General features: G+C 45.9%; 3 protein-coding genes across 6 annotated transcripts; 1 reads left to right on the plus strand and 2 right to left on the minus strand.

Annotated features, from left to right (window-relative positions):
• Window positions 1-398: 398 nt before the first annotated feature.
• LOC110504720 (methyltransferase-like protein 21E) lies at window positions 399-4,676 on the plus strand. The gene is made up of 4 exons (XM_021583512.3): window positions 399-558; window positions 760-896; window positions 3,938-4,055; window positions 4,203-4,676. Exons 1-4 carry the CDS (start codon window positions 399-401, stop codon window positions 4,598-4,600), a joined length of 813 nt encoding a protein of 270 aa, XP_021439187.2. The 3' UTR covers window positions 4,601-4,676.
• A 191-nt stretch (window positions 4,677-4,867) lies between these two features.
• Window positions 4,868-10,362, minus strand: LOC110520554 (G protein-coupled receptor kinase 1 a). The gene is made up of 7 exons (XM_021597942.3): window positions 8,780-10,362; window positions 7,971-8,098; window positions 7,598-7,755; window positions 7,426-7,509; window positions 7,187-7,311; window positions 6,708-6,909; window positions 4,868-6,510 (listed from the first exon to the last, which is right to left on the minus strand). The coding sequence occupies exons 1-7, from the start codon at window positions 9,476-9,478 to the stop codon at window positions 6,221-6,223; spliced, it is 1,686 nt and encodes a 561-aa protein (XP_021453617.1). The 5' UTR covers window positions 9,479-10,362; the 3' UTR covers window positions 4,868-6,220.
• A 134-nt stretch (window positions 10,363-10,496) lies between these two features.
• On the minus strand, window positions 10,497-25,777 carry LOC110520555 (transcription factor Dp-1). Of its 4 annotated transcripts, none has more exons than XM_036975121.2 (12): window positions 25,572-25,775; window positions 22,994-23,037; window positions 22,810-22,876; window positions 22,357-22,460; window positions 21,506-21,627; window positions 21,131-21,296; window positions 17,066-17,212; window positions 16,888-16,956; window positions 16,608-16,759; window positions 16,233-16,399; window positions 15,943-16,024; window positions 10,497-11,685 (listed from the first exon to the last, which is right to left on the minus strand). In XM_036975121.2, exons 2-12 carry the CDS (start codon window positions 23,003-23,005, stop codon window positions 11,547-11,549), a joined length of 1,227 nt encoding a protein of 408 aa, XP_036831016.1. In that variant the 5' UTR covers window positions 23,006-23,037; window positions 25,572-25,775; the 3' UTR covers window positions 10,497-11,546. The 4 variants fall into 4 exon arrangements, with proteins under 4 accessions (XP_036831016.1, XP_036831014.1, XP_036831015.1 ...); XM_036975119.2 differs by having other exon boundaries at window positions 24,807-25,775; XM_036975120.2 differs by having other exon boundaries at window positions 25,722-25,772.
• Window positions 25,778-25,856: the final 79 nt, after the last annotated feature.

Raw genomic sequence — 25,856 nt, forward strand, 5'->3', positions numbered from 1 at the left:
GCTGCTCCATTTCTAATACTAACACCATCTTAGCTAACAATGTTTGATGTGATGTCTGGTGATTGTGTGTGGAGAAGAGAAACTAAGTGCATGGAACTGAGGACGTTCAGTGGTTTGGGTCCTAAGCTATGGCAGGTATTTCCCTCCAGAGTCCGAGTGGTCTGCTGATGGTTGGTTATAAATAAGTATTTCTCTGGGCCCGAACCCAGACAACCAGACCCAGGGGAGATAAGGGAAAAGAGCCCAGTTCATCATAGCCCAGTCCAAGATTCCTTGGCTGGATTTACACACATGTAACATGTAGCCTAACCAATACAGTATTTACACACACATGTACGGATGGACGCACACACAAGGTCAACTAAAGTTTTGTCTGATGTCGACAGTGTTCTGTGGCGATGGAGATCCCCTCTACAGTCAAACAGCCAGACCAAGAGGATCCCAGGAAGGAGAGGACAGACGGAGAGCCGGGTGAGAACGAGGAAGAAGAAGAGAGACCACAGGTGATGGAAAATGGAACACAAGATGAACGCAAGCAGTGGTTTCCTAACCCTAACGGTAAGGAATGGTGAATGAGTTCTAGTGGTCACGGTCAATTATATCAGCAGTCCAGTGTGGTTGTGTTGTGGTTCTGATGCTGTTGTGTGTAACAGTCAGTCTTAGTTATGTTGTAACCGTGTGTAGTACTGGTTATTAACAGTTGGCCGTCCAGTGTGGTGTGTAGTGTACCTGGTTATGTTGTGGTCCTGTCCTCTACAGTGGTGTCCGACTGTAAGCAGATGGCCAGGGAGTCCAGTGTTTCCTACACCCTGGGGAAGGAGTTTTTCCTTATCGCTGGTCATGAAATCTGCATTAGAGAGTCTCTGGACTCCTATGGCGCCCTTGTCTGGCCAGGGGTGAGTTCAAAAGACACTCAGTAACATGATGATTGAACTTAAAGGCACTGCAGCAGGGGGTGCTAAGAAGTATTTCTGTCTGTAATAAAATAAAATTCTGATTGGCTGGGCCTGGCTCCCCGTGGGTCGGCCTAGCTCCCAAGTGGGTGGGGTGGGCCTATGCCCTCCCAGACCCACCCATGGCTGTGCCCCTGCCCAGTCATGTCAAATCCATAGCTTAGGGCCTACATTTTTTATAGTCCCATACCCCTTCAAACATTCAACCTCCAGCTGCGTACCACCTCTAGCTCCAGGGTCAGCGCACTCTCAAATGTTGAAACTCTGAGCACAGCTCTATCCAGAAATCTGACAGCGGCTTCTAAATTAAATTCAATTTTCACAGAACCGCTTGTTGCAATTTCGATTAGGCTCTCTTGTTCAGATATCGGTAAGTGGACTGGAGGCAGGGCATGAAAGGGATAACGAGAATCCAGTTGTTTGTGTCGTCCGTTTCTGGAAAGTACCTGCGTAATTGCGCACCCAACTCACTGAGGTGCTTCACTATATCACATTTGACATTGTCCGTAAGCTTGAGTTCACTTGCACACAAACAATCATAAAATGTCCTTGTTAATACAGAAAGAGAAGAGCTCCAACTTCTTATTCATAGCCTCAATTTTGTCCCGCACATTGAATACAGTTGCGGAGAGTCCCTGTAATCCTAGATTCAGATCATTCAGGCGAGAAAAAACATCACCCAGATAGGCCAGTCGTGTGTGAAACTCGTCGTCATGCCAGTGGTCAGACAAGTGGAAATGATGGTCAGTAAAGAAAACTTTAAGCTCGTCTCTCAATTTTAAAAAAAGTGTCAATATTTTGCCCCTTGATAACCAGCGCACTTCTGTATGTTGTAAAAGCGTTACATGGTCGCTGCCCATATCATTGCATAATGCAGAAAATACACGAGGGTTCAGGGGCCTTGCTTTAACAAAGTTAACCATTTTCACTGTAGTGTCCAAAACACATTTCAAGCTGTTAGGCATTCCCTTGGCAGCAAGAGCCTCTCGGTGGATGCTGCAGTGTACCCAAGTGGCGTCGGGAGCAACTGCTTGCACGCGCGTTACCACTCCACTATGTCTCACTGTCTTGGCTTTTGCGCCATCAGTACAGATACCAACACATCCATCAGTACAGATACCAACACATCCATCAGTACAGATACCAACACATCTATCAGTACAGACACCAACACATCCATCAGTACAGACACCAACACATCCATCAGTACAGACACCAACACATCCATCAGTACAGATACCAACACATCCATCAGTACAGATACCAACACATCCATCAGTATAGATACCAACACATCCATCAGTACAGATACCAACACATCCATCAGTACAGATACCAACACATCCATCAGTACAGATACCAACACATCCATCAGTACAGACACCAACACATCCATCAGTACAGACACCAACACATCCATCAGTACAGATACCAACACATCCATCAGTATAGATACCAACACATCCATCAGTACAGATACCAACACATCCATCAGTACAGATACCAACACATCCATCAGTATAGATACCAACACATCCATCAGTACAGATACCAACACATCCATCAGTACAGATACCAACACATCCATCAGTATAGATACCAACACATCCATCAGTATAGATACCAACACATCCATCAGTACAGATACCAACACATCCACCAGTACAGACACCAACACATCCATCAGTACAGATACCAACACATCCATCAGTACAGATACCAACACATCCATCAGTACAGACACCAACACATCCATCAGTACAGACACCAACACATCCATCAGTACAGACACCAACACATCCATCAGTACAGATACCAACACATCCATCAGTACAGACACCAACACATCCATCAGTACAGATACCAACACATCCATCAGTACAGATACCAACACATCCATCAGTACAGACACCAACACATCCATCAGTACAGATACCAACACATCCATCAGTACAGACACCAACACATCCATCAGTACAGACACCAACACATCCATCAGTACAGATACCAACACATCCATCAGTACAGATACCAACACATCCATCAGTACAGATACCAACACATCCATCAGTACAGACACCAACACATCCATCAGTACAGACACCAACACATCCATCAGTACAGATACCAACACATCCATCAGTACAGATACCAACACATCTTGATACCAAAGTCCATTTGATGTCACAAATCTGTCCAGTAGTTTCAAATATTCTCTCCTGTTGTCCTGGTTTCCAGTGGTTTGTAGAAGAGGATGTCTTCCTTAATTGACCCCCCATAAACGTAACGAACATATACCAGGAGCTGTGCCAGGCCCTCCACGTCTGTTGGCTCACCCAGCTGTAACACATATAATTCACTGGCTTGTATGCAAAGCAGTAATTGTTTTAAAACATCCCCTGCCATGTCACTGATGCATCGTGAAACAGTGTTGTTTGATGGAGGCATTGTCTTTATAGTTTTTTTGGCCTTTTCCACCAGCATTGTCTCAGCAATATCCGGGGCAGCAGGAAGAATTAAGTCCTCCGAAATAGTATGGGGCTTGCCTGTCCTAGCCACTCGGTAGCTCACCATATAAGACGCTTCTAGCCCCTTCTTATTAATGGTATCTGTTGCTTTTATACATGTCTTACTTCTCAAAAGTCACCTTTATTCTCACTCAAAAAAACTCCTGTGGCTTATTTTTCAAATTGTCATGTTTCTAAATGTCTGCGCAAGAGTGAAGGTTTCCTGCGAGAGAGTAACAGTTAATGTGGTTGTGTGTTAATTATATTTGACTAGGCTACCTGTATTTGACATTGTGTTATTTTTTACTACATTTGCACACACTGTATATAGATTTTTCTCGTGTTATTGACTGTACGTTTGTTTATTCCATGTTTAACTCTGTGTTGTTTTTGTTGTCACACTGCTTTGCTCGCAGTGATGATGATAATAATGTGGTTGCTGCTGGTGATGATGTGTTTGTGCGTGTGTATGGGTAGGCGGTGGCTCTAAGTCAGTTCCTGGAGAATAACCGGCAGCAGGTGAATCTCCTGGATAAAGCGGTACTGGAGATTGGAGCAGGGACAGGCTTACTGTCTATTGTGGCTAGTCTACTGGGTGAGTCTGTCCATCTGTCTCTTTTTCAGTCTGGCTAACTGTATAATGGCCATTGGCCAGTCTACTAGATGAGTCTGTCAGTTGGTGATATGGTTTGACAGACTGATTCCATTTCCCTGACTGTTCCCCTTGTGTCCTGTTTTACAGGTGCCTGGGTAACGGCCACCGACCTACCCGAAATCCTTCCCAACCTGACCTTTAACCTCTCTTGGAACTCTAAGGGCCGCTGCCGCTACACGCCCCAGGTGACTGCCCTCACCTGGGGTCACGACCTTGAGAAAGACTTCCCCAGCACTTCCTGTCACTATGACTACGTGCTGGCAGCCGATGTAGTGTATCACCACAACTACCTGGAGGAGCTGCTGGCGACCATGCACCACTTCTGCAAACCAGGAAGTGGCACCACGCTGATGTGGGCCAATAAGGTGAGGTTCCAGTCAGACCTGAAGTTCACAGAGAGATTTAAGAGTTGTTTTGATACAACATTGATGACAGAGCAAAAGGAGGGGGACGTGATGATCTTCAAGGCCACGGCACGAGAGTGAAGAGGGGATAGAATGGAGATACCAGGGAGTAGAGGAGACTCAGAGGAAAAGTGTTGAGAAAGAGAAATAAGAGAGATTGTTCTCCACTGTGGGATGGATGAAACAGGAGCTCACTACAGACTGCCTGGAGCCCATTGTGTGGGTACATTCTTATTAGACAGATAACAAAAGCAGATTCTGGGTTTCAAGGACATTGCTGTGAGCTACATTATATTTACAACACGTGTCCTGCAAAAAACCCAGAAACCAAAATGAATCTAAACCATGTGACTTTTCAAAATGCAATTTTATCTACCAATGTTTTTTCATACATTTGATACATTGACAAATGTTTTGTAAATAAAATGTGCTTTGCACTACAGTGTGAAAAATGTGTTCATTTCTCGCTACTTACGCATAGTCTGCATTGGCATCAACACAGATATTCTGAAAGTTACTATATATACACATAGACATCTACTAGAGACAGTATCACCTGCATTTATGACAATAGTAACCAAATCCTTTTCCACTATACATGAAAACAGACTAGTTCAAGAAGGTAAGCTCTTACACTGAGTACACAAAACATTAACTAGTGCTCTTTCCCTTTTCGATGTCACTTGTTAAATCCACTTCAAATCAGTGTAGAGGAAGGGGAGGAGACAGGTTAAAGAAGGATTTTTACGCCTAGAGACAACTGAGACAAGGATTGTGTATGTGTGCCATTCAGAGGGTGAATGGGCAAGACAAAAAATTGAAGTGCCTTTGAACAGGGTATGGTAGTATGTGCCAGGCGCACCAGTTGGTGTCAAGAACCGCAAAGCTGCTGGGTTTTTCACGCTCAGCATTTTCCCTTATGTAACAAGAATGGTCCTCCACCCAAAGGACATCCAGCCAACTTGACACAAATGTGAGAAGCATTGGAGTCAACATGGGCCAGCATCCCTGTGGATCCCTGTGACACCTTGTAGAGTTCATGCCCAATCAATTGGGGCTGTTCTGAGGGCAAGGGGGGTGCAACTAAATATTGGGAAGGTGTTCCTGATGTTTGGTAGATTCAGTGTATATTGACATATTTCGAGAACTGCAAGATTTCATGTTTCTTAGCACATTTCACTAGTGTTATAGTGAGCAGAATCAGAAAGCATCTCGTTTTCTCTCACTCACACACACGTATATATTGATGCTGCTAAATTATCTGTCAGTATGCTTTGAGAATACAGAATATCTATTGCTGGGCGCAACTGAAGTACAAAGGTCCAAAGTCCATCTAACAGTTTCACTCTAAGAGCAGCGAAACACTCTCTCAATCTCAACCAATGAACAGTCAGAATGCCATGCCACTCAGGAGTTCCATCTCCATGGCAACGTTATTGTGTAGAACCTGATTTGCTGTTCTGGACTGTCTTGAGTGTTTGTCTGGGTCCAGGTGTTTTCCCATCAATGCCCTTTGAGGTGTATGTTTGTTTCTTCTTTTTTACAGTTTCTCTCATTGTTCTACTCTAAACGTAAAGCGCTCAAAAAAATATTCAGTTGGCAGCACTTCCGCGTGTACTAAACACAACCTCAAAGAGCTACGGTTGGTCTGATCCGGAACGTCTGAGCTCCCTTCTTCGTCCTCCGTTTCCAAAGAGACAATCACGCCAAGCAGCAGGTGGATGACTTGGGCTGTTCCAAGATGGACTCCCTGCGCAGGTCGTTGGGTATGGTGCCTGCGGGTCCCCACACGTTGAGCTCACCATAGATCCCCGTCTCAATCATCTCCTCCTGCCAGGGGATGGCAATGTTCCCAGAGGAGAACTCGTCAAAGAACACGCGGTCGGGGTCGTCCAGCCCCACTCCCTTCACCGAGGAGAACTCCCCCACGTCATCCAGGTCCTTGGCGTAGACCACCTTGGAGTCAGGGACAAACGGGGGGGGCAGGATGCCTGTAGGAGAGAGGGAGGGGGTTAGAGAGACTCTTACTGAGTGAACTTCAGAAGAAGGGATGGTGTGCTTCTGATTGGGAGTCTGTCTTTGTGGCAGCTGTAGAGTGTGACAAAGCAAAATTATCATGGCCCAAATCCAGCCCACAAACACAACTTAACATTTGGTTCAGTTAGCACTTAGAAATAGCAGTTGGTACCTGCATCCAGTCTCGTCCAGTGGATGGCGCTGAAGAAGGGGTGTGTCCTGATCTCGTCACAGGTCCCGTCCTTGAAACCTAGTCTCTTGTCCACCTGTTTCTCCAGCAGCGCAGAGCAGATGGACTTGGCGTTCTCACTGAATGTCTCTGGGTAGACCACTGTCCCGGTCATGATGCGCTCCTTTAGTGCCTCCTTCTCAACCTGACCAGAAGATGACCACAGGTTAGCAACAGTACATCAAAGCCATAAACCAACTGGGTGTGCAGGCTTTTGTTCCAACCCTGCACAGACACACCCTTGATTCAAATAATGATGGCTTTTGAAGGAAGAATCAAAGACGAGTGTGTAAATGCTGGGATGGAACGAAAGCCTTCAGATTCCAGTGGCTCTACACGACCAGAATTGACGACCTACACTGTTATCCGGTGTGCACATTCAGTGTGAAGGGATGAAAGGGAGGAGGGATAGAGCAGGTTACCTTCTCTCCGCGTTCCCTGAAGGGGTTCTTGGCGGCCATAAACTCAAACAATGTGACCCCTAGGGTGAAATAGTCCACTGAGGTGTCATACTTCTCCCCCTTCAGGAGCTCTGGGGCCATAAACCCTGGGGGCAGATATCAAAAGGACAGTCACAAGAGCCAATACGGAACCTCTTGGAGACACTAAACGTGAAACCCCATTGTGAGATGAGGTCGGAGCGCTGCAGCCCGAGACTGACCTGGAGTTCCGGCATAGCCTTTGATCTTTGTCTGGTTTTCCTTCAGCTCCACTGCCAGACCCAGGTCAGAGATACGCACGTTACCTAAGGACATACGGACAGCGTCACATCACACAAGCATCACATGCGTGTGGGTGTGTTTGTCTGTACATGCACACCTCTCATTGTGTACCTTCATTGTCCAGCAGCACGTTCTCAGGTTTGAGGTCTCTGTAGATGATTCTCTTCTGGTGCAGGTGCTCCATGCCCTGGATGATCTGAGCTGCGTAGAAACAGGCTCTGGGCTCCTCAAACCCTGGGTTGTTCTCATCCACCAGATAGATGTGGTACCTGGGGTGGCAGGTAGCCTAGTGGTTAAGAGCGTTGGGACAGAAACCGAAAGGTCGCTGGTTCGAATCCCCAAGCTGACTAGGTGAAACTTAACCCTAATTGCTCCTGTAAGTCACTCTGGATAAGTGTGTCTGCTAAATTACTCAAATGTGAAGTATGGGAACAAACATGTTACAAATCTATCATAAGGTGTGTGTGTGTGTGTGTGTGTGTACTTCAGGTCTCCTCCATTCATGATGGTCATAACCAGGCAAAGCTCATCCTTGGTCTGGAAAGCGTAGGCCAGTGACACGATGAAGCGACTATGAACCCTGGCAAGAATCCTCTTCTCCACCATTGCCCCCTAGAGTAGAGGGACAAACATGACAATAGCAACTCACAAATTCATACCGGTAGGCAGCGAGGACGAGTCAAAATCTTTCCACTGAGGGAATACAGCGATAAGCTCCCAAGACTCCCATTGTTAGGGAGACAATCTGGTCGTTATATACAGTATCTCAGCAGTAGGCCCTGCTCAATTATCCTTGAAGTAATCACTGACCAAACACCTGAATAGGTGAAAGATATGTGGAATCCTTGCTATCTAATCATATCAGCGATTGACCTTAGTAAGGGGGAATCTCACATTTTAACAGGGCATTGTACTAGCTGTAAAGGACATGGACTAACCTTCCCCAGCAGTTCCATTGAGAACAGCTTTTCCCTAATCCCTCTATCCCTGTATTGTGTTTAACACAGAGCTAAGACGGAGGCAAATGTTTCACTCAAGATTACAGGGGTTCTAACACAGTCACAGAGGGTATGACACCTGGCCACACACTGTAGCACTACCCTGCCATGTCAATAGTCATTGTGACTCAGCTTGATCTAGCGTTAATAGGCTACAGAAGCGACCTGTATTGTAATTAACTGATTTCCTCTTGGGATATCATCGGATATCATACAGGAAGTATCACATGACTAGAGATGATGGACCACACCAAAGACCCTCAGAAACTACCTCCTTCCCACCCCGTCTATTCACCTCATAGCCTTTCCTCTTCTTCAGCCTCTTCTTGTTGAGCTTCTTGCAGGCGTACAGTTTCCCCGTGGCCTTCATCTGGCAGGCAGACACCTCTCCGAAACCCCCCTTCCCAAGCACACGGAAGTCCTGGAACCAGTCTTGGTCCATGGGCTGCATCTCCAGCCACTTCCACTGCAGGAACCTCTTCAGGTACATGCTCTCCAGGAAGAAGGTGTAGGGAACTTCCTGGAGGTAGCCCAGCACCGAGACCAGTGTCTGGGAAAAGAGGGTGTCCCCAGCCCCCTGCTGTGCCTCCTTCACCTGGGTCACGGTCTCCGGGGTCAGGAAGGGGCAGTAGAGCTTAGCAGAGGATTCCAGGTAACGCTGGACAATCCTAGATGCCTTCTGGGCCCGGTCTGTGTCTTCGGCTAAGTCGTACTCTTCGATGTCCCGCCACAAGTGGCAAGGACCGTGGTATTCGGGCGCCGTCTCCAGGAACTCGCGGAACAGACGTTTGCCGATGGGCTGCTCCACGCAGACTGACTGAAAGGTTAGGTCCAGGGTTTCCTGGAGGCCCTCACACACGGTGATATGGGGCAGCTTGAGGCGGGCGTGGTACTTCTTGTCACGCGAGGCTGCCGGGTTGGAGCCATCGAAGCTTCCGCGGGCGCTTATGTAGGCAGAGTTGGCAACCACTGTGGTCAGGCTGCCCAAATCCATGGCAACGGAGGGAGAGAGGCTGTCGCCGACAGCGAGGACACTCAGAGGGAGAGCATGGTGAAGACGAGCGGGGGGCAAGGAGGGATAGTGTGAGATAAAGAGATTACGAAGAATATGTTGAAGTGTGAATAAAAGGTGATAGAGGAGACAGAGGGAGTGAAACAGTAAAAGGGGAGGATTAGAGAGGAATGATGAGAGGAAAGATGAACAGCGGGAGAGAAAGGAAAAGGAGAGCCGTGCCAGCAGCAGGACAGAGGACACAAGATCCTCCTCCTGACCCGAGCGCTTTACCCGTATCTCTCACACACACCTGGCTCAGCACCTTTCAGACAGTAATGCCTTTATCCACTAACTCCCTAATACCTCAGGCTGAGAGTGAGAGCCCAATCTGTGACTGGTGTATTCAGACTGTGTCATGGAGGCCAGAGCAGCACCTGTTATCTAAAGAACAAGACACAAGGGAGCAGCACAGTAGAAAAGGGAGGGAGGGAGTAAGGCGCAGAGTCTAAAATTGACACCTCTCGAAACATCCGAATGGCCCCTGGCCTTCATAGATATGGAAGGATCAGAAAGGTGAAAGCAAAATGTTTATATCTCCCTCTAGCCTTCAGCACATTCCCTAATTTGATTGTAAACAATTAACAAGCTAGTTAACTAACACATGTTCTTGTCAAAATTGTCAACAGAGTAGCTAGCAAGCAACAAGATATGCCAAAACTGTCTAAAAACCAACAAAGGTGGTTTTAAATGTGGCATGAAATATCTGATCCCATGTGCTTTTTGGCTGTTGACTGCAGGAAAAAGGATTTGAGTCACATCAAAATACCAAATGTGAACAAGGCTTTTGAGAGCGCAAGTCAACACATCAGATTTCCCAGAGGAAAATGCCCAAAGGATGTCATATGTTTGACCTATTTGAGGTTATTACGGTGCTATTTCAGCTGTTGAAGCCAATTGAGTAGTGCAAAATACCATAATCTTTTCAGATTATAACACCGCACAAAACCACTAACTGAAGTAAACTTGTTAAAACATTCTCTATATTTAATTGACAAAATTATATTAGATTACAGAAAAGGTATTTTGGAAGAGTCAGTACATGTTGTTCAGTTAAAAAAAAAGAGGAGATCTTCGAAGGGGGTCCATGGAGACAGACCTATACAACCCACATCTTAGATACATCAATAATGTCCAGGTCTTCCTTCCGCCACTGACCTGTAAAGGATGTTATAAACTACAATCTTCATAGGATCAGTTTACATCATTCAAACACAAAGCTTAACATTTTCCTATAGGGGAGCGTGGGTAGGAGTTATTTTCCTCGCTCGTGCCCGTCACTTGTAAACACTACCATGGTGTGGAAGGGCGCTCTCCAAAACTTAAACAAATAAGGACCAGAAAAGCATCTGCCTACAGAATGAGAGGAAGCTAGCCCAACACACCAGCCCATTGATATCAATGCCACAAAAGAGGGCGATAACAGAACAGTGTCCACACTTTCGAAATGCAGTCCCAAACTTTCTTAGGGCGTTGTGGCGACTAAACAGGACATTTTGGATCCAGTGAGTGTCTCTGAGCCAGCGGTCTGGGGGCAGTTGCACTGGCAGCCATCTTGAAACAGTGGTTCACCATTGAGTCTGTCCAAAGAAATCAAAACATAACAAAGCTAACTATTTCACACACAAGGAACACTATACATTCTCCAACAGCAGTGGGTTGTCTGGAAGATGTTTCTTTTCCCTTTATTCTCCAGCAGGTGGCTGGCCAAGAAGAGGGTGATAATAGACAGAGAAATGCTGCAGCACAGTGCCAAAGCCATAGACTACACTTCCCAGAGAGCCAATGTGCAGCATGTGATTCAGGACCACCCCCTCTGAGGAGAAGAGGTCTGCACACTCTTCATACCCAGAAAAACATTCTTCAACGCCCCTTACAGAGAGAGAGAGAAAGATACTCGGAGGGGGAGAAATACTCAGGGAGAGAGAGATACTCAGAGAGAGAGAGATAGAGATACTCAGGGAGAGAGAGAGACAGACTGCTTGTTCGAGAGGCTTGGCGCGGCAGAAAGTTAATCTTCATCGTCGTTCTCGTCGTAATCGTCCTCCTCGTCGTCATCCCCCATGTACGACACGGGGGTCTCAACACGGGAGCTGCTGTAGTGAGAGTCATTAGAGCTGGAGGCCAGGGGACCATCTGCACCGCTGTCACTACAGAGAGATACAGAGGGGGAAGAAGAGAGTAGTAGAGTTAGTAGGGATGTGCATCTTTCCCTTTCAGGACAATTCTATACCTACAGTGGCTTCGTAAAGTATTCAGACCCCTTAACTATTTGTTAGGTTACAGCCTTGTTCTTATCACCTCCCTTATTCTATGAATGTTTTTTCCCCTCATCAATCTCCACACAATACCCCCATAACGACAAAGAAAAAAACAGGTTTACACATTTTTACTAAGTTATAATTAAAATAAATAACTGAAATATTACATTTACATAAGTATTCAGACCCTTTACTCAGTACTTTGTTGAAGCACCTTTGGCAACGATTGCAGCCTCAAGGCTTCTTGGGTATGGTGCTGCAAGCTTGGCACACCTGCATTTGAGAAGTTTCTCACATTCCTCTCTGCAGATCCTCTCAAGCGCTGTCAGCTTAGACGGGGAGCGTTGGTACACAGCTATTTTCAGGTCTCTCCAGAGATGTTCGATCAGGTTCAAGTCCGGGCTCTGGCTGGGTTACTCACGGATATTCAGAGACTTGTCCCAAAGCCACTGCAGCGTTGTCTTGGCTGTGTGTTTAGGGTCATTGTCCTGTTGGAAGGTGAACCTTCGCCCCAGTCTGAGACCCAGAGCGCTCTGGAGCAGGTTTTCATCAAGGATCTCTCTGTACTTTGCTCTGGAAAACGCCAAGCGGGCTACATGATGAACAGAGGAGTGGCTTCCATCTGGCCACTCTACCATAAAGGCCTGATTGGTGGAGTGCTGCAGAGATGGCAGTCCTTCTGGAAGGTTCTCCCATCTCCACAGAGGAAGTCTGTCAGAATGACCATCAGGTTCTTGGTCATCTCCCTGACCAAGGTCGTTCTCCCCCGATTTCTCAGTTTGGCCGGGTGGCCAATTCTAGGTAGAGTCTTGGTGGTTCCAAACTTCTTCCATTTAAGAATGATGGAGGCCACTGTGTTCTTGGGGACCTTCAATGCTGCAGACATTTTTTGCTACCTTTCCCCAGATCTGTGCCTTGACAAAATCCTGTCTCTGAGCTCTACGGACAATTCCTTCAACCTCATGGTTTTTGCTCTGACATGCACTGTCAACTGTGGGACGTTATAGACAGGTGTGCACCTTTCCAAATCATGTCTAATCAATTGAATTTACCACAAGTGGACTCCAATCAAGTTGTAGAAACATCTCAAGGATGATCAATGGAAACAGGATGCACCTGAGCTCAATTTTGAGTCTCATATCAAAGGGTCTGAATACTTATGTAAATTAGGTATTTTTGTTTTGTATTTTTAATACATTTGCAAAAATGTCTAAAAACCTTTTTTTTTTTTCACTTTCTCATGATGGGGTATCATGTGTAGATTACAGAGATTTTTTAATTTAATTTAGATACAGGCTGTAATGTAACAAAATGTGGAAAAAGTCAAGGGGGTCTGAATACTTTCCAAAGGCACTATACACATGGGCTCCGATACCATACAGGAACTAAACGTTTTAGTTTGATTAGAGAACGAATCGCACAAACATTTGCTGTATAAACACATTCATTTTCCATTCTAAATGAAAATCTGCTGCTGATGGAGCTCGTGAGTTGGATTTGTCTGAGCCGACTACTATGGTGTTACGTACTATGTAGGCACCTGAGCTGAGCCGACTACTATGGTGTACGTACTATGTAGGCACCTGAGCTGAGCCGACCACTATGGTGTTACGTACTATGTAGGCACCTGAGCTGAGCCGACTACTATGGTGTTACGTACTATGTAGGCACCTGAGCTGAGCCGACTACTATGGTGTTACGTACTATGTAGGCACCTGAGCTGAGCCGACCACTATGGTGTTACGTACTATGTAGGCACCTGAGCTGAGCCGACTACTATGGTGTTACGTACTATGTAGGCACCTGAGCTGAGCCGACCACTATGGTGTACGTACTATGTAGGCACCTGAGCTGAGCCGACTACTATGGTGTACGTACTATGTAGGCACCTGAGCTGAGCCGACCACTGTGGTGTACGTACTATGTAGGCACCTGAGCTGAGCCGACCACTATGGTGTACGTACTATGTAGGCACCTGAGCTGAGCCGACTACTATGGTGTACGTACTATGTAGGCACCTGAGCTGAGCCGACCACTATGGTGTACGTACTATGTAGGCACCTGAGCTGAGCCATAAGGGAGACTAAGCATTAACCACTCACTACCACTATCAGATTAGGTGTGGCAATGTAGCCCATTTTGTCCCCACACTCTGGTTCTGAAATCACCCACTAATTAACTTGTCATTTTTGCAGATTGTGTTTGAGCTAGTAACATATCAATATTTATTATTTACAAATGAGTTATGACATAGCCAATGAATATGTATTATTTACCAATGAGTTATGACATAGCCAATGAATATGTATTATTTACCAATGAGTTATGACATAGCCAATGAATATGTATTATTTACCAATGAGTTACGACATAGCCAATGAATATTTAGCACAACTTTGGATTTCCCACCCCCCCCCCCCCCCCCCATCTCAAAATCAAATGGTTTGGAAATTTTTTAGAGAGTGGTGATCTCTTCTCCTCTCGCTTCAGCCATGCAGTGCGCCTCGCAAAAGTGATTGCTGTCCTCGTTATGAAATGATCAACTTAACCCTGTATGTATATCTGGAAAAACTACCAAAACAATTGCTGATGGTGAACCTGAACAATCAAACTAAAATATATTGTAATGTTCAGCAGGTCTAGCCAGATGACTTGTCTCCGGGTAGATTACTTTTTATTTCTGGTAAAACACCATTTTCAACAACGCATAGATAAACAATCAACTAATTACACAGGTTGTCACTCAACTAATAAAGCCTAATATCACGCAAGTCATTTTAGCATTTGAATGCTTAAGCTGCTGCGCAATGTGCAAGATCGGGAACAGGCCTTTTACCTCCCGTTGGTCAGTGTGCAAAGCTGGGCACGGTGCGCAGTTTGACTAGCCTACCAATATTCCCTGAGGTTGTTCAGCATGCAAAATTACAGCTACATGCAGTTCCACACTGAAGGAGAGGAGGCATCAGTTGTCACAAGAGATGATGTAATATGGCGCATGTAATATGAGCTAAAGAAATGTGTGAACTGCTGATTCGTAACGTTTGTACCGATTTTCTGACCGCTACATTTGAATCGGGGACCGATGCGTATTGGTGAATTGTTACCTCCCTAAGAGTTACCATATATTTCTATGTGAAAGTGCAGATGGCGCCTGACTAAGAGGAGAGAGACTCACCTGCCCTGGCCGTGATGCGCCTGACTAAGAGGAGAGAGACTCACCTGCCCTGGCCGTGATGCGCCTGACTAAGAGGAGAGAGACTCACCTGCCCTGGCCGTGATGGCGCCTGACTAAGAGGAGAGAGACTCACCTGCCCTGGCCGTGATGCGCCTGACTAAGAGGAGAGAGACTCACCTGCCCTGGCCGTGATGCGCCTGACTAAGAGGAGAGAGACTCACCTGCCCTGGCCGTGATGCGCCTGACTAAGAGGAGAGAGACTCACCTGCCCTGGCCGTGATGCGCCTGACTAAGAGGAGAGAGACTCACCTGCCCTGGCCGTGATGCGCCTGACTAAGAGGAGAGAGACTCGCCTGCCCTGGCCGTGATGCGCCTGACTAAGAGGAGAGAGACTCACCTGCCCTGGCCGTGATGGCGCCTGACTAAGAGGAGAGAGACTCACCTGCCCTGGCCGTGATGCGCCTGACTAAGAGGAGAGAGACTCACCTGCCCTGGCCGTGATGCGCCTGACTAAGAGGAGAGAGACTCACCTGCCCTGGCCGTGATGGCGCCTGACTAAGAGGAGAGAGACTCACCTGCCCTGGCCGTGATGCGCCTGACTAAGAGGAGAGAGACTCGCCTGCCCTGGCCGTGATGCGCCTGACTAAGAGTAGAGAGACTCACCTGCCCTGGCCGTGATGCGCCTGACTAAGAGGAGAGAGACTCACCTGCCCTGGCCGTGATGCGCCTGACTAAGAGGAGAGAGACTCACCTGCCCTGGCCGTGATGCGCCTGACTAAGAGGAGAGAGACTCACCTGCCCTGGCCGTGATGCGCCTGACTAAGAGGAGAGAGACTCACCTGCCCTGGCCGTGATGCGCCTGACTAAGAGGAGAGAGACTCACCTGCCCTGGCCGTGATGCGCCTGACTAAGAGGAGAGAGACTCACCTGCCCTGGCCGTGATGCGCCTGACTAAGAGGAGAGAGACTCACCTGCCCTGGCCGTGATGGCGCCGCCCGTTGGTGGAGGATCCTCCAGTGATGTAGACGTTACTGATGGGGCCCTGGGCCATCTCTGTGACAGACAGTAGTACACACATTCACATATAGACCTTAGAGAGAACCACACAGGCCCTTGTTTCTCATAGCCAATGTACCCCGAATTATCAACGTCTTACAATGCCCAATTCGCTTACTTTAATAGAGATTGTGTGTTGCTCGATGGCTCAAGCTATGACAGATGATTTGGGCATGAAGTTTAAGTATGCGCTATGACCCCTGACCTGTGACGTAGGGCTCCAGGGCTTTGGGCACCAGGCTGCGTGCCACCTTCAGGTCCTCCGGGGAACATTTGCCCACCTCCAGGCCACAGGCCATGCCCATGCGCTTCAGCACCTCAATATCGTCGTGGATCTCAAACATGTTGTCGAAGTTAAACAGGTACTCAAACCTGAACACAGCAGAATGGGAGAGGAAGAAATTAAGACTATAATAGCATGGATATAACACGAATAAATTCATTAAAAACAGTCAACCATGAAAAACTCAATCGGTGTGTTGCCATGGCCTCGATGTTGGGTAAAATAAAATGTCTTTACATTACTTAAATTGATGATCAATTTACACTGGAATATACCAACACACACACAGTCACTCACTTGTCGTTTGAGATGCTACAGTCGATGACTGTCTTCTTGCTGGTGTTGATGATGATGAAGGGGAGGTGGATGAGAGAGTTGGGGGGCGGAGGTCTGTTGGCCTGCTGTTCCGTCTGTCGGTTTCGCTGCACCAGGTTCTTAAAGGCTATTTGCTGCAGGAGAGGAACATCATGGAGAGAACGTTAGAATAACGTTAAGTCAACCCGTGGTCTTGTATTTTATGCTTCCCTTAATCATTGATTGTATTGTCATCTATGAGGCAGGCTTATCCTATGATCACCTGTAATATGAGTTCTTGGAGTTGTGACTGCTTCTGCTTGATTCTCTCCAGTCGCCTTTGTCTCTCCACCTACAAAGGAAGAACAGAACGCAGACAGGGTGTCAGAGCATAAGAGAAAAGGGGGAGTGAGGAGAGTTCATAGTTGGCCAGGTGTGTGTGTGTGTGCGCATAGACTTACCTCTAGGTTCTGGCACTCCTGGGCTGAGTTGGTAGGCAGACCAATCCACTTGATCTCTTTCTTCTCTTTAGAGATGATGTTCATGGCCATGAGCACGTTGAGCGCGTCATACACACGCCGTCGGATGTTCTTCTGGTCGTACACATGCTACAAGGAGAGGGGGAAGAGGTTAATCTCTGACTTTGATTCCTGTGTGTATGCAGAGAGCTTACAATGGATTTGTGAGGTGATTTCGTAAGAAAACCAGTGTCCTAAAGCCTAATTTACAACTTCCGTGCCGTCTACCTCCTGGAATGTCCGCACATGGATTTCAAAATCACAGCAGAAGTTTTCGAGGAGGTGAATGTGGATGCAAAACCCTGTGTGGACGAGAGAGGACGTTTGATGTCCAAACACTGAAGTGGTAGTAGCGCAAGTAAATTAGGCTTGAGGAAGACCATGTCAGAGAATCTTTATTCCCTAAACAGGTTTGTTGTGTCTGTGAAATTGTGACGTCATAAAGAGGTTTGTTTTGTCTGAGCGATGCCACACTGATGTGTTCTGTTTGAGAGAAAGTGATAGTAAAGTTCTGTCAGAGAGAGGGGTGTCATAATGAGGTCTGTAAGAGAGTGATGCCATAATGAGGTGTTGTCAGAGAGAGGGGTGTCATAATGAGGTCTGTAAGAGAGTGATGCCATAATGAGGTGTTCTGTCAGAGAGAGGAGTGTCATAATGAGGAGTTCTGTAAGAGAGTGATGCCATAATGAGGTGTTCTGTCAGAGAGAGGGGTGTCATAATGAGGAGTTCTGTAAGAGAGTGATGCCATAATGAGGTGTTCTGTCAGAGAGAGGGGTGTCATAATGAGGTGTTCTGTAAGAGAGTGATGCCATAATGAGGTGTTGTCAGAGAGAGGGGTGTCATAATGAGGTCTGTAAGAGAGTGATGCCATAATGAGGTGTTCTGTCAGAGAGAGGGGTGTCATAATGAGGAGTTCTGTAAGAGAGTGATGCCATAATGAGGTGGTCAGAGAGAGGGGTGTCATAATGAGGTCTATAAGAGAGTGATGCCATAATGAGGTGTTCTGTCAGAGAGGTGTGTATTTCTCTGTGTTTAATCACGATTGCTGTTGACAGACTAGTTTGATTGATAGCTAGCTAGCCAATTTGACGTTGGCCAACAACAGATCACATCAATATAGCTACCGGTAGTTAACAAGCAAACTTTCAGGGGATGAACTAGATGGCTATATTTGCTTGCTATCTATAGTGGAGACGACAGTAGTCCGACTGACAACTTTACCATGACAAGGACTTGCCAATGTCAAGCTCTTTCCAAAAGCCTATTCTCTGATGAAGCAAGCTAAATGACACGTTATTTGCTTAGCTACCTAGCTACGATGCCAACTGGATAGGCTACCCTCACATATCTGAAAACACATGAACAACTGATGTTTACTGATCATGAAAAGCATGCAGTTACTTGCTGTATAACTGATGTTAAAGATAAATGCGGAATAACCGGAAATGTGTAGTTCAGACTATGCTTTTCAAATCAATTCAAATTGTATTAGTCACATGCGCCGAATACAACAGGTATTTCACGTTACAGTGAAATGCTTACTTACGAGCCCCTAAACAACAACGCAATTAAAAAATATGAATAATAATAAAATAATAATAATAATAAAAGTAACAAGTAATTAAAAGAGCAGCAGAAAAACAACAATAGCGAGACTATATACAGGGGGGTACTGGTACAGAGTCAATTGTGTGGGGGCACTGGTTAGTTGAGGTAATATGTACATGTAGGTAGACTATGCATAGATGATAACAGAGAGCAGCAGCGGTGTAAAATGGGGGGGGGGGGGCAATGCAAATAGTCTGGGTAGCCATCTGATTAGATGTTCAGGAGTCTTATGGCTTGGGGGCAGAAGCTGTTCAGAAGCCTCTTGGACCAAGACTTGGCAGTCCGGTACAGTCTATGACTTGGGTGGCTGGAGTCTGACAATTTTTAGGGCCTTCCTCTGACACCGCCTGGTATAGAGGTCCTGGACGGCAGGAAGCTTGGCTCCAGTGATGTACTGGACCGTACGCACGACCCTCTGTAGTGCCTTGTGGTCGGAGGCCGAGCAGTTGCCTGGCAGTTGCCATACCAGGCAATGATGCAACCAGTCAGGATGCTCTCAATGGTGCAAATGTAGAACATTTTGAGGATCTGAGGACCCATGCCAAATATTTTCAGTTTCCTGAGGGGGAATAGGTTTTTTCATGTCCTTTTCACGACTGTCTTGGTGTGCTTGGACCATGTTTGTTGGTGATGTGGACAGCAAGGAACTTGGTGCTCTCAACCTGCTCCACTGCAGCCCCGTCGATGAGAATGGGGGTGCGCTCGGTCCTCTTTTTCCTGTAGTCCACAATCATCTCGTTGATCACGTTGAGGGAGAGGTTGTTGTCCTGGCACTACACAGCCAGGTCTCTGACCTCCTCCCTATAGGCTGTCTAGTCATTGTTGGTGATCAGCCCTACCACTGTTGTGTCATCGACAAACTTAATGATGGTGTTGGAGTCGTGCCTGGCCGTGCAGTCACGAGTGAACAGGGAGTACAGGAGGGGATTGAACACGCACCCCTGAGGGGCCCTTGTGTTGAGGATCAACGTGGCGGATGTGTTGTTACCTACCCTTACCACCTGGGGGTTGCCCATCAGGAAGTCTAGAATCCAGTTGCAGAGGGAGGTGTTTAGTCCCAGGGTCCTTAGCTTATTGATGAGCTTTGAGGGCACTATGGTGTTGAACGCTGAGCTGTAGTCAAAGAATAGCATTCTCACATAGGTGTTCCTTTTGTCAAGGTGGGAAAGGGCAGTGTGGAGTGCAATAGAGATTGCATCGTCTGTGAATCTGTTGGGGCAATATGCAAATTGGAGTGGGTCTACTCTAGGGTTTCTGGGATAATAGTGTTGATGTGAGCCATGACCAGCCTTTCAAAGCACTTCATGGCTACAGAAGTGAGTGCTACAGGTCAGTAGTTATTTAGGCAGGTTACCTTAGTGTTCTTGGGCACAGGCACTATGGTGGTCTGCTTAAAACGTGTTGGTATTACTGACTCGGGCAGGGAGAGGTTGAAAATGTCAGTGAAGACACTTGCCAGCTGGTCAGCGCATGCTCGCAGTACACGTCCTGGTAATCCATCTGGCCTTGTGAATATTGACCTGTTTAAAGGTCTTACTCACATCGGCTAGGGAGAGCTTGATCACAGTCTTCCGGAACAGCTGGTGCTCTCATGCATGTTTCAGAATTATTTGCCTAGAAGCGAGCATAAAATTAGTTTAACTCGTATGGTAGGCCCGTGTCACTGGGCAGCTCTCAGCTGTGCTTCCCTTTGTAGTCTGTAATGGTTTGCAAGCCCTGCCACATCCGATTAGCATCAGAGCCGGTGTAGTACAATTCGATCGTTGTCCTGTATTGACGCTTTGCCTGTTTGATGGTTTGTCAGAGGGCATAGCGGGATTTCTTATAAGCTTCCGGGTTAGAGTTCCGCACCTTGAAAGCGACAGCTCTAGCCTTTAGCTCAGTGCGGATGTTGCCTGTAATCCATGGCTTCTGGTTGGAGTATGTACGTACGGTCACTGTGGGGACGACGTCATTGATGCACTTATTGATGAAGCCAATGACTGTTGAGGTGTACTCCTCAATGCCATCGGAGGAATCGCGGAACATATTCCAGTCTGTGCTAGCAAAACAGTCCTGTAGTTTAGCATCTGCTTTATCTGACCACGTTTTTATTGATAGATATTCAATAGATGATATTAAAACCAAATAGTTATTACATTTATTTAACAATCCCTTGAAAATGGCACGTAGTTGTCAATGGTTTTAATAGAGCTAGGGGTCTTCTTGACCCCCAGCAGCAAAATCGAACACTCTGCACTGTATTGTCACGTTTTATTGATGAGGACCTATTCAGTCAGACAGAATGTGCGATGTCATAATGGAGAATTCTACCTGAGAAAAAGGGATGTCATAAATATCTCCCCTGCCTGCTCTGAGGTATAGCCCTATGCAGTGTGTGCATACAGCTTCAGTACTCACTGAGTCGTTGGGGGAGATGTGGTTGTCTGCAGCGCTGAACTCCGCCACCAGCTCGTCTGCCACCTCGTTGTAGGTGGTTACACCTTTCTTCTGCACCTTCTCACACACCTTCATGGAGAAATGTCTCAGGCCCTTGCCATTCTTCTCCCCCTTCTTACCACGCTTCCTGTGGACAATGAAGTGATCAAAAAGCTGTTTACTTCTAGATTCCACTGGTATATCGCACCAGAAGCACACAATACCTAAACACCTAAAACCAGCTAGGTGCTCAAATAGCTTCTCTATCAATGAACAGAGAGGAGGGGGTGCATCTTAAGTGACCTGCCAGGATGTGGGGTAGAATTTTTCTTTTTGGGGGGGGGGGTAGTGACTCACCCCGAGGACCATGGCGACGCGTCGGCTGGCTGGCTCTGTGTGAGGAACTGGGAGTTGGGTGTTTGAGGGCTGTTCACAAGTATGGCACTGGAAACACTGGGCCTCTGGGGCGTACCAATCACCTACAGGGAGTGGGGGGTGGGAAGAGAGGGCCCAACCATTTTAGTTTTAGAGTAAAATAGAACATCTTTATTATTCCCATAGAGCAACTTGCTTTGCACCAAGCAGTCATCATACAGTACATATACCTACAACAGAGCAATCTGAACTGACTCTCGACATCATGGTGTGACAAGTGTGTCTCCCTCAAGACCAGCAGGAAAGATGGAAAGAGCATTATGCAGCTGACTCATAATGTACCAAGTGCCTGTGGTGGAGTGAACCTACTCTGGGGTGATAAGGTGAAGAGAACTTCCTGCTTATAGTTGTTATGGGAGGCAGGCCAGGTAGGTGATGTATTCCACTGTCTACGGGCTGGTCATCGGGTGAAGCATAAGCTGTTCCCCATTATATATTATATATTACCATGTATGTAATGGGATGATGGGAGTAATCCTGCTGACTGCAGAGGTTGATCAGCTTAGGCTCACCCCCCGGTCACGTCACAATGATAATGGATGGGGCTTAGACACCATGGATTCTGTGTGTGGTTTAAACTGTGTAGAGATTTCAGCAAGTGTATTTAAGTGGTGAGCTTGCAGTTAAGAAGGTTGTGCTTGCAATGTCTGAGAGCAAATAACAACCTGCACTCTACCACACTGTGTCAAAATAAAATACGTTGTCATCAAGTCTGTGGTTGAGATATTTCTGTGGTAGATGCAATAGGGGGCCTGGGAAAAGGACACACTCACCATGTGTGGAGCAATGTTGACATTGGATGGCCCCAGGGTTTTAGGCAGTAGTTGTTTAGCCATGGGGATTGACACAGGATGGACAGCAACCAGAGACAGGACACCTGAGAGGGGACAGAGTCAACACTAGGGTTACCTGGAACCACTGTCCACAAAATGGCTGCCTCTTTTCATATCCAGTTCTCAGGTAGATAGATGGCTTCAGGGGACAGGAGGCCCTATAGGATGCAAGCTTACTGACCCAAAGGAAATTCTGAGTGTACCCAGAATCTATAGAACACCTGTCTGATAATGGAGCCTATGATTAGATGAGCAGAATGTTTTCAAAGGAGTAAAACGAGATGAGCTACATCTGTGCAGTCTCATTGCCCCCTGCTGTTGAGTTGAGACATATCTGACAGAGACCGGTATTGAATGAAACCGATCTGGAACACAACACACTGTTTTGCTCACCTTTACTAGGACTCCGATTCTGGTCAATGAAAACCTTCAATTCTCCATTGGTTTCCATCAGACCAACCTGTGGGAAAGACCATCATCAACATCTATTCCAGTAAAATCTCAACTGCTGGTCTCTGTATTGAATCAGGACCAGCATGGAAAAACACTGCACCTGGTTGTCTCTGATCAGACTCACATCTTTGGCCATTATCCTCCTCTGATTAATCACCAATTACTTTCCTGAAACAGAGAGCAACCATGATGGACCCGGATGTCTAAAGAAATGATCCACTCACACAGTGTGGTGAAGAAGGTGCAACAGTGACTCTTCAACCTCAGCAGGCTGAATAAATTTGGCTTGTCACATAAAACCCTCACAAACTTTTACAGATGCACAATTGAGAGAATCCTGTCCGGCTGTACCACCGCCTGGTACGGCAACTGCACCGCCCTCAACCGCAAGGCTCTCCAGAGGGTGGTGCGGTCTGGTCTGCACAACGCATCACCAAACTACCTGCCCTCCAGGACACCTATAGCACCCGATGTCACAGGAAGGCCATAAAGTTAATCAATGACAACAACCACCCGAGCCACTGACTGTTCACCCCGCTACCATCCAAAAGGCGAGGTCAGTACAGGTGCATCAAAACTGGGACTGAGAGACTGAAAAACAGCCATCACCAACACAGAGAGGCTGCTACCTACTTACAGACTTGAATCATTGCCCACTTTAATAAATGGATCACAAGTCACATTAAATAATGCGACTTTAATAATGTTTACATATCTTACATTACTCATCTCATATGTATATACTATTTTATACCATCTTGCCTATGCCGCTCAGTCATCACTCATCCATATATCTATATGTACATATTCTTATTCCTTCCCTTTAGATGTGTGTATTAGGTAGTTGTTGCGGAATCACTTGTTCGATATTACTGCACTGTCAGAACTAAAAGCACAAACATATGTGACCAATAAAATGAACATTTGATTTGGTTAGAGCTCTGGAATTGTAGCCGTCTGGGTGTATAGAAGTATACACTGCTGGAAAAGAATCTATTTTATATGGGGGTTAAACTGCTTAAAATTCCATCAGGTCAGGGTGGCATTGGATGGAGAAAGGAGACTGCCTTTGGTATGGAGAGCAAAAAAATAAAATCGTGATTTGCATAAAAATAAAATAATCCCTCACCGTGTGTGACAGTTGTATAGGCCTATGGGTGTTATGGGACAGTTCACAATCCCTGATAAAACCATTTTCTTCACAGGCAAACTATTGCACATTTATACGAACTGCATATTATACATTAATTAAAATGTTTGCAAAAGTAGGCAGCAGATTGCGTTATTGATCAAGAAGCAAAGGCTGCCTGTTTATAAGCAACATAGCTATTGCACAAAAGCACCACTAGCTGGCTACAGCCTCGCTATTGCCAGAACAAAAACATTACTAGTCGACTAAATTATCTTTGCAAGTCAACTTCGATTGCATATTCCAAAGTGCTGAGACTTGTCAGCTGTGATGAGTATCAGACATTCATGTTTTAATATTTATGATATCTGATCATAACTTTCATAATTTCATCAAACTGTAAGGCCTAACGTTAGTAGGTGTTGACCACGTCCTAGACCCGAAATTCCCCACGAAGTTTACAAGCAGAGCAGAAATTGCTAGCCAGCTACAACAATAAAAGGTGCCTGGATGGCTGATTACTTGTCGTAATGAGAATTTGTTTCCATTTAACACCCTGCGATGACTAGCTAGCTTGCACAAGGGACTAACTGATGCTAGCTATCTACCTAACATTAGTGATATTACAGGCTAGCTAACATTAGCTAATTCATTGAGGCACGTTTTGAGACGATTCCGAGTGCAAAACGATTGTGTATAAGAAAACTGATCCAATTTGATATTATGTGGTTATACTAATAGAAGCTAACATGCATTTGCAAGCAGGAATGACCGATCAATTAAAAGGTTTAACTTGAAGTGCACTTACAAGTGCACTCTTTTCTTCTGCTTCTTCGGCGGCTGTTTTTGTTGGCATCGAGGGCAGAGGAAGAGGAGGTCTAAATCCCTATCGCCAAACAGGAAACAAAACTAGACGCCAAATTATCGTGATTCTGAAATAATAGCTAGCTAATACATTTAGGTTTCTAAGCAACCCAATAATCCACGCATCAGACAGATAGATGTATGTTTTATTGCGGCGCATACATGGACCTTTAGGAATTACAGTTAGTCAGCTTTCTGGTCAATCATGTCTCAATCTCAAAATGGATGCTTTTCAAAGTAACCTCGCTAGTCACCTAGCTTGCTAATAACTATGAATAATATTACTCGCGCTTGAAGGCCACGGGCGATGAAATAAAAAGTAAATGTATAGCTAGTTATAATAAAGCTTAAATAAAACGTGCCATTAATAAGTGGTCGAAAAGCGAAGACTGGAAGAGTAAGCGTAGCCAGCACACACCACTGCCTGAGGATATTATAACGGTAACGTTATTTAGAGAATATGTCTGCAAACATAACTAATATAAAACGGCATAAATGTTAGCTAGCTACATTTGCAATTCTTAACACAAACATGCGAGCGAAATATATACAGTTATATAACTGGCTAGTTACAAGAGCACGACTAATATTTTGATGATCAGTTGATGGATAAATTAGTTGGTATAAACAACGGGAAGTAGCTACAATAGTAGCATGCTAGACAACTCGGTCAATGCACTAAATTAGCAGTAGCAAATAGTTAGCTTACTTGCTAACATAACAAGCTACCTCCAACTTTTAAAGCAGGTAGGCTATTATATCGATCGCTAGATAGACAAATCCTCCTTTCAATCGACAACGACCAAAAGTCTATTGACTTTGTTAGTAGTAAACTCGAAATTCCTCTTAAGCAGTTTACCATCCTTTCTCTCAAACCAATCTTGGCGGTGTCTAATATCTGATGTTTCGGATTGGATAGTTTCAAGATGACGCAAGCAATCCGTGCTACTAAAGCCACGCCCTTAGGGCAGGACCTCCTTTCCCGCGTTCTTCC

This window comes from Oncorhynchus mykiss, chromosome 3 (assembly GCF_057628025.1).
Source record: "Oncorhynchus mykiss isolate SJ-2025 chromosome 3, ASM5762802v1, whole genome shotgun sequence".
In the NCBI taxonomy this organism is placed as follows: Eukaryota; Metazoa; Chordata; class Actinopteri; order Salmoniformes; family Salmonidae; genus Oncorhynchus; species Oncorhynchus mykiss.

Coding starts and splice junctions, on each gene's coding strand:
- LOC110504720 (XM_021583512.3), top strand. CDS start 399: ATGGAGATCCCCTCTACAGTCAAACAGCCAGACCAAGAGGATCCCAGG. Junction 559..759: donor GTGGTTTCCTAACCCTAACG/GTAAGGAATGGT, acceptor TGTCCTCTACAG/TGGTGTCCGACTGTAAGCAG. Junction 4,056..4,202: donor TATTGTGGCTAGTCTACTGG/GTGAGTCTGTCC, acceptor CCTGTTTTACAG/GTGCCTGGGTAACGGCCACC.
- LOC110520554 (XM_021597942.3), bottom strand. CDS start 9,478: ATGGATTTGGGCAGCCTGACCACAGTGGTTGCCAACTCTGCCTACATA. Junction 7,510..7,597: donor CGTGCTGCTGGACAATGAAG/GTACACAATGAG, acceptor GTATGTCCTTAG/GTAACGTGCGTATCTCTGAC. Junction 6,511..6,707: donor CTGGACGAGACTGGATGCAG/GTACCAACTGCT, acceptor TCTCTCCTACAG/GCATCCTGCCCCCCCCGTTT.
- LOC110520555 (XM_036975118.2), bottom strand. CDS start 24,854: ATGCCAACAAAAACAGCCGCCGAAGAAGCAGAAGAAAAGAGTGCACTT. Junction 21,628..22,356: donor TCAACATTGCTCCACACATG/GTGAGTGTGTCC, acceptor CACTCCCTGTAG/GTGATTGGTACGCCCCAGAG. Junction 11,686..15,942: donor CGCCATCACGGCCAGGGCAG/GTGAGTCTCTCT, acceptor ATCTCTCTGTAG/TGACAGCGGTGCAGATGGTC.